At 36.9% G+C, this 19,628-nt stretch overlaps 2 protein-coding genes across 5 annotated transcripts in view; both read right to left on the bottom strand.

Annotated features, from left to right (window-relative positions):
* On the bottom strand, window positions 1-13,850 carry dhx9 (DEAH (Asp-Glu-Ala-His) box helicase 9). The gene is made up of 28 exons (XM_067363568.1): window positions 13,693-13,850; window positions 13,175-13,295; window positions 12,217-12,357; window positions 12,009-12,135; window positions 11,592-11,725; window positions 11,354-11,502; window positions 9,554-9,600; window positions 9,301-9,437; window positions 9,129-9,218; window positions 8,888-9,049; window positions 8,698-8,775; window positions 7,353-7,544; window positions 7,117-7,258; window positions 6,958-7,040; window positions 6,722-6,878; window positions 6,423-6,520; window positions 5,874-6,087; window positions 5,655-5,749; window positions 5,501-5,574; window positions 4,867-5,019; window positions 4,616-4,776; window positions 4,432-4,543; window positions 3,396-3,557; window positions 3,153-3,280; window positions 2,824-3,053; window positions 1,291-1,406; window positions 739-939; window positions 1-654 (listed from the first exon to the last, which is right to left on the bottom strand). Exons 2-28 carry the CDS (start codon window positions 13,283-13,285, stop codon window positions 252-254), a joined length of 3,897 nt encoding a protein of 1,298 aa, XP_067219669.1. The 5' UTR covers window positions 13,286-13,295; window positions 13,693-13,850; the 3' UTR covers window positions 1-251.
* A 1,223-nt stretch (window positions 13,851-15,073) lies between these two features.
* The window catches only part of rasal2 (RAS protein activator like 2), a 104,294-nt gene continuing 99,739 nt past the window's right edge, over window positions 15,074-19,628 (bottom strand). For 3 of the 4 annotated variants that reach the window (XM_067362084.1, XM_067362081.1, XM_067362082.1), the window contains exon 18: window positions 15,074-17,649. In XM_067362084.1, coding sequence (XP_067218185.1) covers window positions 17,482-17,649 — 168 coding nt within the window. In that variant the 3' untranslated portion in view covers window positions 15,074-17,481. The remainder of the gene's footprint in view (window positions 17,650-19,628) is intronic. The other variant, XM_067362083.1, reaches the window with a different exon arrangement.

The following is a 19,628-nucleotide window of genomic DNA, read 5'->3' as shown; positions in this document are numbered from 1 at the left end:
CAAAAGAAATCATTTTATTAGAATACAACACTTAACATGTATTTGCCATCTATTAAAAATGATAAATGCATTCTTGGTCACAAATGAGCTATTTTTAATAACTATTATCTGGCAATATGGCAGTCAGTTTAATTTTTTTCCCATGCTTTTTTTTTTTTTCATTTTCATACAATAAAATGAGAAAAGGTTGAGAACCAACACAACGCAACAAAACAAACATAATTTTCTCAAAGATATTCAGACCTTCAGCTTTAATAACCACCCCTGTTTCCGCCCCACCCACCTCTGAATCCCCTCCCTCCATATCCTCCACCTCCTCCTCCACCACCTCCTCTGTATCCTCCACCCCCATTAGATCCTCTGTATCCACCAGATCCCCTGAAACCACCCCCACCAGATCCCCTGAAACCACCCCCACCATACCCCCTGTATCCACCCCCGCCGCCGCCGCCTCCGCCACCACCACCAAGATACCCTCCTGATCCTCTGAAGCCACCTCCACCACCCTGGTATCCTCCACCTCCTCTGTATCCTCCACCAGACCAGGATCCACCGCCACCGCCTCTGTATCCTCCTCCACCACGGCCCCTGAACTCTCCACCACCTCCAAAATCAGTACGGGCCATCTTGGGTGGACGTGGACCATCTCCAAAGCTGTAAAAACCAAAGATAAGATGCATTAAAATTAATTTTAACAAATCAGATCAAAAGGGAGCTAAATAGGTTCAATTATCTCACCGTGGGTTTGTGGCCATGAGGTTGATGCCTGCTGATGAGGGTCTAGACACAAGTCGAATGACGTTCAGCAAGCGCTCATTGGTGGGATCCAAACTTCTGACATATTCTGGGTCTTTGGTCACCTCCACCACCAGGCCTTCCATTGCTGCCCTCAGAGCTGCCACACCAGCCGCTAAATCATGGGGAATCTGCAATTTGATCCTACAGAAGGAAGGAATATTCTTGATAGTCAAGTCAAGTCAAATTTATTTATATAGCACTTTTACAATTGGTAATTGTTTCAAAGCAGCTTTACATATTAGAAGCACAGGAAAAAGGGAAGTGGTTAAAAATAAGCTGTACAAACAAGCGTGGTAATATGTAACATATACAAGATGGTGCTACATTAAGCCAATGTCGGCTGACTCCCAGGGGTGGAAAAAAAACCCTAGGAGAAAAACCCAGCGTGCTAGCAAGGATAATCAAGGAACGTTTCTCTTGTTGATTTTCTTGCAAATATTTGGTTTGGATTCCCCGTCTCAAAATTTAAGGAGCGCTTCATGAGAAACATACCAATCATCAAGCACAACAACTTCTCCATCGGACGTGATCTTCTTCGAGCCAAACAGAATGAGCTGAAGAGGACTGACAAGAGTCATTCCTTTGGCAGAGATGGCCCGAGTTCGGATCTGTAATTACAAAGACAAATTAAGCTTGTGTACTCCTTTTTTTCCTCGAGAAAAAAAATTACCTTTAGTAGATCATTTAGGGGTCACACCTGGCTCTTTCGTGGACAAAAGTGACCGAAGCCTTAATGTAACTTTTTTTTTTTTAAGGAAAACCAATGTTCAATAACATTTTTTGATTATTATTTAAAGTTGAGAGGGTATTTTAGGATACTGTGCATTATTTATACAATTTGTATGAGCTATCCCCCCCCCCCATTTAAAAATTATACAAACATTTTTTCTAATATATTTTTTCAGTTATTTTTCAATTAAAGCAGTATTTCATGTTAAAATAGAGACAAAGCATTTAAAATCCCATTTTTTGAAGGTAGATTAGTGCTATCTGGGGGGAGTAAAAAAAGAAACTTACGTAATAAGTTGGCGGACATAGGTAAAGTACACCATATGCCATGGTGTAACCACTAGATTCCTATACGGTTCTCTATGAAGTGGCTTATAAATTCTCTAGTGCTTTTCAAACATAAATACTTATTTTTATTAACTTGTGGACTTGGATTTATACTTAGACATTCTGAAAGACTACTTTTTGTCAAGGTTTAGATTTTTTTTTAAATGTTGATTTGAAGTGTCAGTTTTTGCATTAATTTTACTAGTCAAACAACAACAGAACATTTTGTTACACATAACATTAAAATTCAATAAAAATGTAACAAAAATGAACAGGCATGCTTTATTACAGCTTAATAAATCTGGGTCTGATCCAATTTCAACCTCTTATGAGTCTTTTGGCTCACTTTTACCATATTGTTACTGCCACACCAGTTCATTTGTGTGTATAATAGTGTGTTGTGTGTGTTGGGGGGGTGGATGTGTCTATTTTGCACTCTTGACATTTTAGAGTGTCCCCCCTTCATTGCCCCCTTCATTAATTTCCCATTAATTTCCTATGTCGGTCTTTTTTGACCACAATGGTGCAAAGTGTGACTTTTTTTGACCCTTTAACATATACGAATCATGTCCATGATTTTTTTGTATTCATATCGCTAATGCGACAAAAGTCACCAAGTGTCATCCCTTTCAGATGAAGCAAAAAAAAACAAAAAAAAAAAACAAAAAACATTTTTTGTAAATTTTCAAAACGTACAAATTTCTGTCATTTTTGATCGAAGAGGACCAGAGGGTTCTAATTCACAAGTTTGAGGTATGCTGGTTTGGTGCTCAAGAATCATTTCACATGTTGAAAACAGTTATATTTTTGAGAAAACTATGATACAGAATGAGAATGTCCCACTCAATATCACCTGCAACTGACTAGCAAGTAGAAATTATGGTTCAGCTCTGTGATGTAACTGAAGTCTTGAGTCTAAATGAAGTAGAAACAAACAATAGTAGTTTCAAGCAAGACTTTAAAACAAACCTTTTCCCCAAAGACAAAAAAGGGAGATGGATACGTCATGTCATGGTTGCTGAAAGGACAGTTGACTGAGGATTTGTGAATGAGTGCATTTCGTCCCTCTGTGGTCAGGATCTTCCTTTTCTCTTTGTGGTAGCACACGTTAGGGTAAGAGCCAAACGTCAGCAGAGAGATCACCACATCCAAGTTATTGTCCGGTCCCACATTGTTAAACACCTGATTCAGGAGGCACTCTACAAGAAAGGATGAAAATAATAATCCAATTCAGAAACCCAAACATCATCTGTGAACAGTAGCACTACACAGAAGTGCATTTAAAAGCAAGAGTTTACCTTCAGGAAAGCCGACATTAACAAGGATGTCCTTCAGCTGGACCTTGGCCTCCCAGGTCATCCTCAAAGTAGGCATGTTCAGCCTCTTGTGCTCACAAAACCTTATCTCTGCATCCTCACCTCCCATCCTGAAAAATGAAGATCCATTTAAATAGTGAATCCCTCAAGAAATTAAAATGTAAATACAAAACAAAACACAATACAGTCAGAATACTAATTTAGTACAATGCCCTCTGGACCCACCGGACTTCATCCCAGGCCTGGAAGACAGAGAGTAAAGCCACGTGATCTGAGAAACGTGTGCCCGCAAAGTTCCTATGAACAAAGCCGAGACGTTTTCCCTCGTTGATGAAGGGCTCTGGGAAACAGGACGCTGCCGAGATGGTGCACACTGCATCTCCAACACTAAACAGCACAATCACGTACATGAATACAAGTAAATACAACAGGTAATTGGGGAAAAACAGCGAATTAAAAAGTATATATGAAAAGGAGAATTATATACCACACATTATATTTCAATATTTATTATATAATATGCATGTTTATAAATACACTAATATTCAGATGCTTGGGGTCAGTAAGATTTCAAACTGAAAGAAATTAATAGAACTATTCAGGACACATTAATCTGATCAAAAGTGACAGTAAAGACATTTATAATGTTACAAAAGCTGTCTATTTTAAATTAATGCTTTTTTATTTAAACTTTCTATTCCTCAAAGAATCCTAGAAAAAGTCACGTTTCCATTCAGCAGCACAACGGTTTTCAACATTGATAATAAAAAGAAGAAAAAAATAATGTTACTTGAGCAGTAAATAATCATCATATTAGAATGATTTCTGAAGGATCATGTGACACTGGAGTAATGATGCTGAAAATTCAGCTTTGACATCACAGGAATAAATTACATTTTAATTTTAAGTAGAATTTTAGCTAATATTTCACAATATTACTATTTTCACTGTATTTTTGATAAAATAAAACAAGCCTTGGTGAACAAAGACTTTTCAAAAACCACCCACTAAACAATAGTGTAAATGCATATATATATATATATATATATATATATATATATATATATATATATATATATATATATATATATATATATATATATATATATATATATATATATATATATATATATATATATATATATATATATATAATTTTTTTTGTTTTGTTTTTTTGTTAAATTTTACTTTTCATTTTTGGGTTATATGTGCCCTGACAGATTCACCGATTTCATAAAGAGCCAAGGTTGAATAAACTTACTTAAAGATGCATCCCATGATCATCATCTTCCCCAGACGTGGTTCAATGGGCAGTTTGGCCAGAATGCGTCCCAGTGGAGTCAGCTCATCATTACAGTCTAGAGCATCCAGCTCTGGGGAACAACAGAGGCTTGTTAGATTTGGTTCACTTCAACATAAATACCATTAAGACACTGAAGCTGTACCTCTCAATGTATGTTCAGCTTCAATAACGGCATCCAATGGAGGCGGCTCAATGGCTTTGGACAGGAAATTCCCAATGGGACCCAGTCTCAGTAGCTTAATGCTAAGGGCCACCTCATGCAGTGGCGTGCGGAAGATTTCTGGAGTCATATGGGTCTCCAGTCTGCATAACAATCATTGCAATCATTAACATTTCAGATACAGTTTGATTTTGTCTGAGGTATCACTTCAACTGAAGTACAACATTTCATACTTTTCAAAACGAGCTCTGCTGCACAGGTGAAAGCAGAAGCCTGGTCTGACTCGGCCAGCTCGCCCCTTCCTCTGCTCAAGGTTGGTCTTGGAGGCCCACACTGTGGCGTAGTTTGTCATATTGTTGTGAGAAGTGAACAACTTCACTTTCTGCCTACATGAAACATATTTGATATTTTAAAGCCATTTGTGGATACAAGGGAGCATATAGAGAATATAAATATACATTGAAATAGTTCACCCAAAAATAAAAATCATTTATTCACCCTCATGTCATTCCAAACCTGCACGACTTTATATATTCTGCATTACACAAATGAAGACAGTGGAAGTTAATGGTAACCAAATGAGCTCTTTATGAACTTTTTGAAGCGTCAACGTTTCAGTTGCGTAGACGTCTATAGAGGGACAGAAATCTCTCAGATTTTATCAAAAAGATCTTCATTTGTGTTCTGAAGATGAACAAAAGTCTTACAGGTTTGGAACGACAGGAGGCTGAGTAATTAATGACAGAATTTTCATTTTTGGGTCAACTAACCCTTTAACTCAAACAGGTTTGGAATGACATGTAAATGAAAGAAATGAGTTTAAATTTTTTTGAGTGAACTAATTCTTCAATTACAGGAGCTGCTTACTTGCAGGAGTCAAGAACAAAGACCACATCGTTGATGGTGATGCTGGTCTCAGCGATGTTTGTGGATAAAATGACCTGTGGTATGATAGAAAAAAATGTGTTTACAACAAATTAATACATCAATTCCTAAACTGGACAATAAAACTTCTACAGACCTTAGTCACACCATCAGGGACGGGCTCGAACACTCGCCTCTGTTCTTCCCTAGGGATTTGAGAGTGAAGGGGCAGGATTCGGTATTGATGACCGCCTTAGAGGGACACAATATTGGAGAAATTACTATTAGTCATATTAAGAAATTAGGAGATACAAGTCAAAATATCAAGAGGAAAGATTTGACTTGAGTGTGAGCAGAATATCATTTAATTACAAACCGAAGTGTGGGTTCATCTCCAGGTGTTTCTGCATAGAATAGATGAGGTTCCAGCCTGGCAGGAAGACGAGCACAGCCCCCGGTACTTCCAGCGTTTCAATGTACTTCAGCAAAGCCTCAATCAGCTCAAATGGAGTTTCCTTTTCATTCAGCTGAGACATGGCACGCTTGGTCTCAGGACTATACTCAGGTCCACAGATGACATTACAATTCACCTGTAGAAAACAGAAAGAGATAAGTCAAGCTTTCCAGTGTCATTTAATTTATTGAAATGATCACGTAAACTGTCATGTGTACACCTGAACACTGTTGTGGAGTAACTAACGTTTAGAAGCTGTTCATCAACTATGTTTTTGTTTTCAGTTTTAGTTGTACTTTAATCCAATCAATGACTGCATAAAAGCCATATTTAATTTAAATTTTTGTCTTAAATATTTGTATTTTACATATATTTTAATAAGTGGGTAATAATATTTTAGTTTTTATGCACCCAATATAACAAACAAACAAACAAAACAAACAAACAAACAAACAAACAAAAAACCCATACGTCTTCTTCTCCACCCTCGTCATCTTTATCTTTTTTCTTCCGGTCCATTGGTGGTGGTACGAACTGAGTCATCTGAATGCAGTCTTCTAGGAAATACTCTGGAGATCGAAAAATACAAATTATAATTTAAAATGACTTAATATAGTGTTTCACAGTCAACACATTCCAAATTAATGCTCTTTTATTGAGCAATGGGTTTCCAAACTTATTTTTAAGGAATATTTAATCCTATATGTGAGATGATGTTAATATTAAAACTAGATTTTTAATACAGTGCATCGTGAAAACACGCTTCTGACCTTGTACAGGATGTGCACGTCCATGCACCTCGATGACAGGACAGTTGAAAAAGTATTCCATAAACATGGTGGTGTCAATGGTGGCAGACATGAGGATGATGCGCACATCAGGGTAAGCCTGGACCACATCTCTCAACACTACCAACAGGAAATCAGACTGGACAGAAAAACACTTGTGAATATAGTGAGACAGGATACCTCTCTAAACTGCTGATATGGTATGGTAACGTACTTACATTTAAGTCCCTCTCATGGATTTCATCCACAATTACATGACTGATGCCACGGATACCAGATTCCAGCTTCCTCAGCAAAACCCCTGTGAAGAATAAGACATTTCTTAGCTATATCGCCCAGCCCTGTGCTGCAGTCATAGATTAAGAAGTGGAACTTACCAACTGTGCAGAAGAGGATGCTGGCATGAGGTCTGGGCAGGACAGACTCAAAACGCACACTGTAGCCACAGCTTTTTCCCACCTCCTCTCCTCTCTCAAAAGATACACGTTCTGACACTGACACAGCACTGATTCGTCTCGGCTAGGAGGATGAACGGCAGCAGAGGCAAGTCACAAAACAGGTCTCCTTGTGGTGGCCGAGCACACAAAATAATTAAGCATTTCAACAGACTCACCTGTGTAACAACAATATTGCATTCAGATGCTCTGCCTCCTTGTATGAATTCATCCAAGATGTACTGAGGAACTTGAGTGGTCTTTCCACAGCCAGTGGCTCCACGAATGATGACCACTGGGCTATTCTGAATGGCGGACATGATTTGCTCCTTAAAGTTCTTGACTGGCAGCTGACTTCGTTCCTCTAGAATCTGTAAAAAGAACATGATGCTAGTTTATTTCACAATACCAAGTAGAAAAATGAGAAAACTGCACCTTTAAAAAAATAAACAACTTGTATATTTGATCTCTACTTGTGGGCAGGAATTAAACGCCCCTTTCAATGATTGGTCAACCAAACATCAAACACTGCAGTCATTATTTGTGTTACATATTTACATTAGGGGTGGAACGGTACATGTATTCATCCCAAACTATCACGGTACGGTTCATGAATTCAGATGGCGAATACAGTCAGTCACAGGCAATACACACTACAATCCAGAAGGGGGCACACAAGGTAATGCAATGCTGTTTGCAAACCACCAAAACAGGAAAAAGCGCAGAAGAACAACATCTATGCATTGATGTTTACATATAATCTCTCAACCAGTGTTTCAATCGCAGAAAGAAATCAATTAAACAGCTTGAGAATAATCTCTCACATAGCATTACATTTACCCCAGGCATGTCCACATCATATAAGTTCACTAGAGAAATGAACTCTAGAGGGGAGATTCACTAAATATGTGCACTATATTAGCTTATATATTCATTATATTTACTTTATCTGTTAGTAATGTCTTATTTACTATATGTTTAAATAAATTTGACATGAAAACAAGTAACAGTGTAAAACATAATTGAATTTTTTTTTTTATAATTAGATTAATGGAAGTTAATGGAAAACCTGTCTTATGTTAACATGTTTTTTTTGAGTGTTTATTATATCTAAAAAAAAAAAGCAACAGAGCCCAAATCAAATTTATTTGCCATTTATTATCCTTAAGAAAATGTTAATTATAACTGAATTTATCTAAAGAGAAAGACACAAAATGTTTAATAAATTTTTTTTTTTAAAAAAGCAGCGATTTTATGTTTAGCAATTTTATGTACCGAATCGTCACGTTTGTGTAACATTACACCCCTAATATTTACAGTTTACTCATTTTTTATGACATAATGGGATTGGGGGAGGGGGTTAATATTATTGTTTCAATGTTTGCTTTATAAAAAGTGAAATGCTTTCAAATAAAATATTCAAAAGATGTAAATGTCCTCAAAGCTAATACGCAGACTAAAAGTAAAAACCACAAAACTCCAATTTTGATTTCATGGAGTCTTTAAATAGTGTTTTTCGCTCACCGTCTGCAGATTGTTGTCGTGTTCAAGCTGATAGTTGAGCTCCTGCAGCAGGTCTGTGCTGATCTGTTCTGGGGTACACTGCAAACCAAAAATAAGTACAATACATTTTCAGTTGTATGAAATATACAGAACACTAAATTCAATTAATATCATTTAATAAGAAAAGTTCACTGCAGAACAGCAGACTCACAAATGCCAGCGGCCCTTCATCGATGTTGGAGCTGGTCCAGGGGTTCCAGTTGACCTGCGGCGGCGACCACGGCACCACTCCTGCCATGCTCTGCCTTTGTGAGGGCTCAAAGTGAGCCAACTTCCCTTGTACCAGAGATACTGGACTGCTGGGGTCCTGAGGCTAAAACAGGACAAAGTTTTTGGCACATACTTATATGTCGCTAACGATACGTCATGTAGGTTTTCTGTCCAACACTTACAGGAGGAGGGATTTGGATGCCAAGTTCTTGCACAATACTGTGCAATTGCTGCTGCAGATCATCACTGACATTCACTTCATATACATCCACCTGTCATAGCAACCCAAACAGGAAGTTAGTGTCAATAAACACACAGACCTCAAAGAAAGTTGAACTGGGGTGTTAAACTCACACTTTCTCCCTCTTTCTTCTTGGTCAGTCCTGTGAAGGCTTCTATAACCCCCAAATGGTAAAGCTGACGGACAAGAGAAAGTGCACAGGACTGGGCGGCCAGCTTCTTTGTAGAGCCGTGCTCACGTGCACAAACCTCTGGAAAAGTAGGACAGCATTAGCAAGTGCACCACTTCTGATTGTTGATGTGAAACTGTTTTCCCTTGACCTTATAGTTTAGTATGTAGAAGGTTGCGAAGTATTCTGATACTTACTCCTACCCAGTTGTCTTACAAAGATAGTCATCTCAGCAATAAAACTCCTATAATAGAGCAAGATTTAAAAGACATCCAAACATGACATTTAGCTCACAGATGATAACAATGTAGCACAAAACAAACTCAATAAACTGACCTCTTAACTGGACAGCACATGAGATCAACAGAGTGACATTTCAGCGCTGGGTCTGTACAACCCATCCTGAGCAGGTTTGTTTTTCTGCCAGACTTCTAAACAGGGAGTTATTCCTCTCTAGGTACTGGAGAAGTCGACCCCTGATGGATGAGTGACATCAGAAATCACAACCAGACATTACTTTGCCTCTCCCACCTCTAAACCCAACCAATCATGTACTTCACCATGTGACCTCTTAGTGTAGCCTAAGTCATGTCACATGTTTTCCCCCATGTAAGGTTGTGATTTCTGGCATCTCCGTTGTCCTCCATCAAGATTACATACTACATGGGTGAATCTCACAAAAACATGTCCAGGTCATATTTCACCCCAAAATCAAGTAAATATAACAACAACAATAATAATAATAATATTATATATTTGAATGGACGTAACTTTAATGTGATTTTAAACAAATCAAGCGCAAGAAGATGCCAAAGAGAAGTAAGTTCGTGCACCGTTTTCTGTGCTCTCATATAGTGCGTGAATATTGATGAGTTTTCTTTCGTGTCTCCTTGAACAGACAAACACAAAATTATGTCAAAAATATCCTCGTAAACCAAGTTGGTTTTGTCTTACGTGAATGTAAACAGTTAAGAAAGAAAACGCATGAACAGTATATTGGATCTGTGCATTCGGTCTTAAAGTGACAGCAGCTTAATAAACCTGCTGCAGTCTGTCTTTAATGTTAATCAAACAACAAATGAAAATCACTCACTGCTATTGACTGAACAACCTTTATACTTTTAATAAGGATTAATATAATATATAAAATATTATAATATATATATATATATATATATATATATATATATATATATATATATATATATATATATATATATATATATATATATATATAAAATATTTAATAAGGATTTATATAAAAGATAATTATGCTGTGTGTTATTTTACATCTGATTTCAATTTCATTTCTATTTTCTTATTTGTTCTTATTTTATTACTGACTGTTTACTTGCCTTTAATAATGTTTGAAATTTATATTATTCTAGTTGTTTTTGCTGTGGCATTTTTATTAAAATCATAAACAAAAGTTCTTCGTCTAAGTTTTCTTTAGGCTGCTGATTTTTGTTCATGGTATTCAGCTGAGATAATGTTTTGCATAGAATAAATAGGTTTAAAATCTAAATTTTTGAATCAGAATCGCTAAAAAACCCTACATCAATATCTTAATAATAATAATATTATTTATTAATAATAATAATAATAATAATACAGACTGTTTTTAGAACCATTACTTTTTTGCATTGTGATATTATTGCAATTTAATATATTATTCCTATAAATTTTCATTAATATAATTCATTCTTTAGACTCTGGAGTGAAATATGACCTGAACATGTTCTTGACAAGTTTCGTGAGATTTACCCATATGACACTGTTGATTTTGTAAGGTAACCTCCAAGATGAGATCGTCTTTTTGTTGTCTGAGATCTCCTTGAGGTTAGATACACATCAAGGAGTTCTCTGTCGTTGTTTCAGTCCAGCAGAAAAACAAACCCTTGATACGTTACAATAAGGCATCTCTCAAACAGCAAGTGGGACGGGTTCAAAACTAAGCTGTTGTAGTAAATGGCTGTATTTAATGGGAATATTCTGACCTGTTGTGGTCAGGCCCAACTTGGCTGTACTTGTAGTCAGTTTGGTTTTTCTCCTTCTGAAAGAACTGGTTCAGACGGGCCTTTGCATTGTCCAGAGTCCAGTTCCCATGCAGGCCAGCGTTCAGATCAACTTCCTCTGATTCAAGGGTCTTGGGGAATAAGAAAAGAACCCTTATTTCTCATAAACGTTCTATGATGGTGGTCATAACACAGCAAACTGCCTTAAATGAAGAGATACCGCTTTGTCTTCCTGTTCCTCTCTCTTGGAGTAATACTGCTGCAGGTTGGCTCCTCGCTCCCATTGAGCATTACCAAAACCAGAGTACCCAACACCTGTGACTCCAGGAACGGGTGCAGAAAGTTCAGAAGGTTCTGAGGCACAGGAAGAATTCAGTGTTAAAAATGGTTGTTTTGGTAAATGGTTAATTTGCTTTAAATAAAACCAGTGTGTCAATACAACTAGTCAGTTTGCTAGATACCATAACTACACCAATCTGTGGGCAAAAACCATCGCTCTCCATTGACAGCCATTTACAAGTAGCTGTGTATTCTGATTAAATACTTAGAAAGCAACATCTAAAGCAGATACTTCATTACATTATAGCAGATGATGTGTTTTAGTAACGGATTACTGGATTAATTCCAAGTTTCTCACCAATTTCCTTCTTCACAGCCAGATGTGGAGGTAGTGGACAGTTGGATGGGAGATTTCCAAACTCACCACCACCACCACCACCACCACCACCACCACCTTCTTCACTCCCTCCATCAGGAACACATGCCTGAAAATGAGAAACATAAACTCAGACCTTCCTCATAACACACAACAGATGAGCTGTGGTCAACACAGATGTGATACTGACCCCTAGAGCAGGAACTTCACCAGGACTTATTTCTTTCATCCGAACAAGATAATTCACAAAATCTCGGGCAGCATTGGACTGAGCATCCTTCTTGTTGGTGGAATTTCCCATGCCAATGTAACTGTAACCCTCCACACGCACCTTGGTTTAAACATGAAACAGAAACATGGTTTAAAACGGTTCTCCAACTACAACACACACATATAATGCATATACATGAATGTGCACTACCAGTCAAAAGTTTGGAAACTATTTTTAATGTTTCTGAACAAAGTCTCTAATGCTCATTAAGGCTGCATTTATTTCATAATAAATACGGAAAAAAACAATATTGTGAAATATTATTACAATTTAAAATTATGTTTTTCTATTTTAATATACTTTAAAATATAATTTATTTCTGTGATGCAAAGCTGAATTTCACTCCAGTCTTCAGTGTCACATGATCCTTCAGAAATAATTCTAATATGCTGATTAATTATCAATGTTGGAAACAGTTGTGCTGCTTATTATTATTTTATAACCTGTGATACTTTTTCAGGATTCATTGATGAATAAAAAGGTTAAAAAGAACAGCATTTATTTAAAATATAAATCTTTTCTAACAATATAAATCTTTACTATCACTTTTTATCAATTTAACACATCCGGGCTGAATAAAAGTATTAATTTCTTTAAAAAAAAAAAAAAATGACTGACCCCAAACTTTTGAACGGTAGTGTATATTGTTACATAAGACTTATATTTTAAATAAATGCTGATATAGAAAACCACAATTTTAAATTGTAATAATATTTCATATTATTGTTTTTTCTGTATTTATTATTAAATAAATGCAGCCTTAATAATGAGCATTAGAGACTTCGTTCAAAAACATTAAAAACAGTAATGTTTCCAAACTTTTGACTGGTAGTGTAATATATATATATATATATAGAGGCCTCAGCCTTACTCTCACCTCACACACGAATTTCTGTCTGTTTTTATTCCCAGCTGCTCGGATGTCATAGTTCGGTGTTATCTTCTTTTTCCCACACCAAGCATATAGGAAGTTCTTAATGTCCGCCATTGTTGACGGCCTGAGTGTGAATTAGATTAATATTAATATAACGATAAGTGGAAAAACATTTCTCAGAGATAAACGCAGCTGAACTGAATGCAGGAGCGAATGCAAAACGATAAACAGTACCGTACGGCGAGAACAACTGTTATCAATCTAGATTACTAACTCAATAATATGGTTTTAATAAGATAAGAGTTTAAATTGTATGCACAAGAAAAAAAAATGATACATTTAAATGATAACGTTACATTTAAACAGATTTCTTTGGATATTTGCTCGCAGGTAGTCTGCAGCAATGAATGGGCTAACATTAGCTAGCCCCCTACAGGCGTCTCTGCGCCATATTAGAGAATTACTATAAAATAAAACTATTACATAAAATTAAGATGAACTAATTCACGTTTGTATCATACCAGAAAAAGACCCTCTCACGCAAATCCAAACAAGACGTACACGATATTCAGAAAAGTGCGTATGCTACAGGACAACTAGCATTGCGGTAAATACGGAACAGGAAGTGACGCAGTCATGACAGCGCAGCATAAAATCCAGATTCATCAAAATTTTAATCGAATGTTAGTTCCTATTTATTTGGAGCAATGAAGGTGAATTGTAGATTATTCCTTGATCCGAGATGTTTTTATTATTATTTCTTTTTTTTATTTTTATCTTTCTTGTTATATTTAGACATATTCACTTAATACCAAATGTAAATCTTCCGAATACAATGACTCCCAGTTTCACAGACAAGGCTTAAGCTTAAGATAGGCTTAATATTTACATTTGGTAGTAAGTGAATACCTTCAGTTGTCAGAGACGCGACGCTGCGCGGCGCCGAGCCTCGCGTCCGGTGTGCGACCCCCTTTAAACTAAAATGCATGATTGAGCTGTTTTAACTGAAAGCAACTTGTACTGACAGTTCTTAAAATGTCATTTATTCCTGTGATCAAAGCTGAATTTTTAGCATCATTACTCCAGTCTTCAGTGTCACATGATCCTTCAGAAATATGATTTGATGCATAAGAAACATTTCTTATTATCGATGTTGAAAATAGTTGTGCTGTTTAAGTTCACCCAAAAAATCTGTCATTAATTACTCACCCTCATGTCGTTCCACACCCGTAAGACCTTCGTTCATCATCTTCAGAACACAAGTTAAGATATTTTTGATGAAATCCGATGGCTCAGTGAGGCCTCCATTGACAGCAACAATTTCAGACACCCAGAAAGCTACTAAAAACATATTTAAAAAAGTTCATGTGACTACAGTGGTTCAACCTTAATGCTATGAAGAGACGAGAATACGTTTTGTGCTTCAAAAAACAAAATAATGACTTTCTTCAACAATATCTAGTGATGGGTGATTTCAAAACACTGCTTCATGAAGCTTCGAAGCTTTACGAATCTTTTGTTTCCAATCAGTGGATCGGAGTGTGTGTCAAACTGCCAAAGTCACGTGATTTCAGTAAATGAAGCTTATAAAGGCCCCGATATACTTCAAACAAAGTTCTTTTTTGTTCTTCGTTAGGAGTAAAATGAAGTTCGAAATACGTGACCAGTGATATACTGTAAACGAACATCTGAATCCGCCCACACTGCGGAGATCGACGGTTAGATGAATATGTAAATACGTGCTGTACACTTTCTTCTCAGTAATAAAAGAAACAAAAATGAGAAAACAGCAAGCATTTATTATAGAAAGCATAAGAAAAGCGTCTGATCATAACAACATGGGTTTGTTAGCATGAGCTCTGCAAATAAGCACTCCAGTCACGTTTATTTTTTATAGCACTTTATTCAACAGATTGCTTAAAATCAAGCAGCTTTACAGTTTCAAACATGGAAAACAGTGTCAGTGCCTCATTTCATCAGAAGCACAACTTCATTTTGTACATTAAAGGAACACTTCACTTCTTTTGAAAATAGGCTCATTTTCCAACTCCCCTAGAGTTAAACAGTTGAGTTTTACCGTTTTCGAATCCATTCAGCCGATCTCCGGTTCTGGCGGTACCACTTTTAGCATAGCTTAGCATAGTTCATTGAATCTGATTAGACCGTTAGCATCGCACTTAAAAATGACCAAAGAGTTTTGATATTTTTCCTATTTAAAACTCGACTCTTCTGTAGTTAAATTGTGTACTAAGACCGACGGAAAATAAAAAGTTGTGATTTTCTAGGCTGATATGGCTAGGAACTATACTCTACTATAGACCCTTTTACAGCCCACGTGATCAAATAGTTGCGCGCGCATTTTGGCAACGGAAGTGGTGTTGTTGCCTATTGGTTTTAACGTGTTAGCAACTAGTTCCACGTGAGTGAAGGCGGAGCCTAAGCACACATCTCCTATTACGTTATCGTCACGGACCAATGATAGTACAAAGGTGTTGAGCGAACTTTTCCTGAGTTTGCTTTGGCGAGCCATTTCGAACTTCCAAAAAGAACACAAAACGAACTTTGTTTTGGCCCGATTTTGTTTGAAATGACGTCACATCAGTTCGATCTTCAATTTCGTTTGAAGTATATCGAGGCGTTTGAAATTTCAATGGTTCACCACTGGGGGGCGTCACTTTGGCAGTTTGATACATGCTCCGAACCACTGATTCGAAACAAAAGATTCATAAAGCTTTGAAGCTTCATGAAGCAGTGTTTTGAAATCACCCATCACTAGATATTGTTGAAGAAAGTCGTTATTTATTTATTTATTTTTTTTGGCACACAAAAAGTATTCTCGTCACTTCATAACATTAAGGTTGAACCACTATAGGCACATGAACTGTTTTAAATATGTCTTTCTGGGCATCTGAAAGTGTAAATGATCTTGCGGTCAATGCAGGCCTCACTGAGCCATCGGATTTTAACAAAATCAGATTTTAACAAAAAAATATCTTAATTTGTGTTCTGAAGATGAACGAAGGTCTTACAGGTGTGGAACGACATGAGGGTGAGTAATTAATGACAGAATTTTCATTTTTGGGTGAACTAACCCTTTAATATTTTTTGCTAATATTTGTTGTAATCTTGCCAGTAAGGCAAAATGAAAGGAAGAGAAAGCAGAAATGATAAATCATTTTCAGGTCACACACAGACAAAATGATCAATGAGGCCACAATCCATCTTTATTCGATGCTCAGCTTTCAACTTTGAGACTGACCATCAGTACATTGCTACAAGAACAGCAAACATTGAGGAGTCCTGTGCCACAAAAGGTTAAAGGCATTGATGCTCATATTGACAGTGTGAGAACACAGTGGAAAACAATGACTTTTAATTAATAAAAGTAACGACAAACAATAAAGAGGATCAGAAGGAGGGCAGTGAGGCTGTCTAGAACAAGAGGGCAGTGAGACTGAAGATTGGTGGTTTCACAGCACTCTGGTCAGATACACAGGGCAAAAAATGTTGAGTGACAGTCAAATAGCCTACATATCTGACAAAATAAAAACCGTTAATTCAGTTCAGTATTTTAATTCATTAAACCCACTGCTTCAGTCGTCTTTTTAGTAACATATTAATGAACACATACTTAAAAATCTTGAACATCATGTTCAAGATCTTTTGTAATTTTGCAATATGTGGCTGCCTTAACCGTGTCCTTTCAGTTAGTCACCTAAAAATTAGATGCAACAACCTTTTGCAAGATGATAACATAACATAAAATAATAATAATAATAATAATAATAAAAAAAAAAAAATAGAACATTTGTGTTAGAAAACTGAGTGCATAAAATTGCCTTCCATCTGCCTGTCAGACTCTGCAACTTGCGGACATTTACATCTACGGCTGATACCTATGTGCTTTTCTTCATATTTTCTTTTAAAACAATTCTATTTTAAGATATGTACATCTCCTTCATATATCTTAGGCAATAATTAAAAATCTTTCTGCAATCTTAAATCAGCATTTATGCGTAAATCAGTCTTAAAAAAAACACAAACTCTGACTCAGAACCGATACTACGCTTAACTCTCCCACGCAATTTCAAAACACTCCTCTGCAGTAGCATTTCTGTACATAACCAATATTAGATAACGTTTATATACATTAATAACCAGACATTCCTTGCAAACGCATTTATACAGTAGTCAGTCAGTTTTTAGGCATGTAGTCTAGATACTCTGTCCCTGCTGAACTTGACCGATCGGTGCCGGTGATCTGTTTTTGGAGCACCAATCGGCACGGATCATCAAGTCCTGAGCACCAATCAGCAGCTGCTGTTCTTAAACTCTCCATTCTCTGTGATGGAGAGCTTGGTGGGGTTGGTGGGCGACAGGCCATTGCGGAGGTTGTGCATGCTGTATCGCTCTTTCACCTGAGTGAGGGCACTCATCAGCCGAGAGTTAGCTGCATCCAGGGAGCTGATCCTCTTCTCCTGCAAGAGAGAGAGAAGTACATCACAATCTGGAGGTCAGGTGTTACACACAGTGGATATTAACATGACTTAAAGGAATATTCAAGGTTAAATATTACAACCCACCCTTGGTCATTTAGATACGGAGCTCACAATTTTACATAAATTTAATTTACATAAATTATATACAGCGATCAGGCATAACATTATGAGCACTGAAAGGTGAAGTGAATAACACTGATTATCTCTTCATCACAGCACCTGTTAGTGGGTGGGATATATTAGGCAGCAAGTGAACATTTTGTCCTCAAAGTTGATGTGTTAGAAGCAGGAAAAATGGACAAGCGTATGGATTTGAGCGAGTTTGACGAGGGCCAAATTGTGATGGCTAGACGACTGGGTCAGAGCGTCTCCAAAACTGCAGCTCTTGTGGGATGTTCCCGGTCTGCAGTGGTCAGTATCTATCAAAAGTGCTCCAAGGAAGAAACAGCGGTGAACCAGCGACAGGGTCATGGGCAGCCGAGGCTCATTGATGCACGTGGGGAGCGAAGACTGGCCCGTGTGGTCCGATCCAACAGACGATCCTTTGCGGAAGTCTTTCTCATCGAGAAACGTGACACGCAAAATTCTCCTCCCCCTTTATATCTGTCACAATAATTTAAACTTTATACCTCATATATTTCAACGGGGCATCTTGCTTTATTAATATTATAATTTTTTTTAAATAACCAAACTTTAATAACATATGGATAGATCCCTGGAGTGCAGCTGATGACGCTTTGAAGTGACACTAAAGGAAGCGAGGATATATCATTTCACTTGATTCAATTCCTCCGTCCTCGCATCTTTTTCTTGCGTCCTTCCCTCGCATCCTGAAGGGGTGGAGCTAAGACGCAAGGAAAGGAAGCAAGGAAAGGAAACGAGGATGCACAAATAAGAATTGAGAAGCACCCCATGACTTGACGGTTCAAGGCTGTTTTGGCAGCAAAAGTGGGACCAACACAATATTAGGAAGGTGGTCATAATGTTATGCCTGATCGGTGTATGTATATAATATGTCAAAAACTAAAAAAACTAAAAAATGTATTGTCATTTATTAGGGAAATAAACTGAAACAACTAAATAGTCTTTATTCACACATAATAACCCCAACAATTATAACTTTGTATTGTATTTAACCATGAATATTCTTTTAAAAAAGATTGATTACAAATAAAACAATATAATAAAATGATGAATGTGAAATAATGAAAATATTCAAAGTAAAAAAGTGGACATACATAGTGAAATTAAACATTATAAATAAAATAAAACAATAAATTTAGTGTTTTATTATGTGTATATTTTTTAAAAATATAACCAAATCAACTTCATAATATGAAGATAAATTCAATAAGGCAAATAATAGCTGACATGAATAGGGCCCATTCATAATCTGTGCCAGTCTGACAAACAGTCAAGCAAGTGTCAGGCAATCACATGTGCTACAAGAAATCTGTTTTCAAAAGAACACACACAAAACACACAAAAGGGCAAGTTTGTGAGGACAGCAAAAAGAGGACAACTCAAATCCTGCACAAACAACTTGCATAGACAAAACCAGAGAAGTAAAAGCGAGACCATCTTTACACTATAAAATAATTATCTGCAGAGGGCAGTGGCAATTTGTGTGGAGTGCACACACACCGACTAGGGTGCTGGGAGTGTGGCAGCATGGGCAATCAGGAAGTGACTAGGCAAAAATAAGGAGGATAAAACATAAAAACAGCAGCCAAAGCTAGAGCTCACAGATACCAGGTACTGAATCTGCTAGGAGCGATCCCTATAACAATAGCACTAAACATCAGGAAGATGCTCGAAGGGTGGGAAAAGCATGAACGTTCACTAACCCCAAGGAGAATTTGGAAGTGAAATGGCAAAACAGGCTACGACCACAAAGCTGAAATATGCAAACATATTCAAGTATCTATTTTAAAGGTAAAGTGTGTAATTTTGCCACT

Source organism: Chanodichthys erythropterus, chromosome 16, assembly GCF_024489055.1.
Source record: "Chanodichthys erythropterus isolate Z2021 chromosome 16, ASM2448905v1, whole genome shotgun sequence".
Taxonomy (NCBI): Eukaryota; Metazoa; Chordata; class Actinopteri; order Cypriniformes; family Xenocyprididae; genus Chanodichthys; species Chanodichthys erythropterus.
Note: the sequence above shows the minus strand (reverse complement) of the source record. Positions and strands in the feature narration are given on the sequence as shown.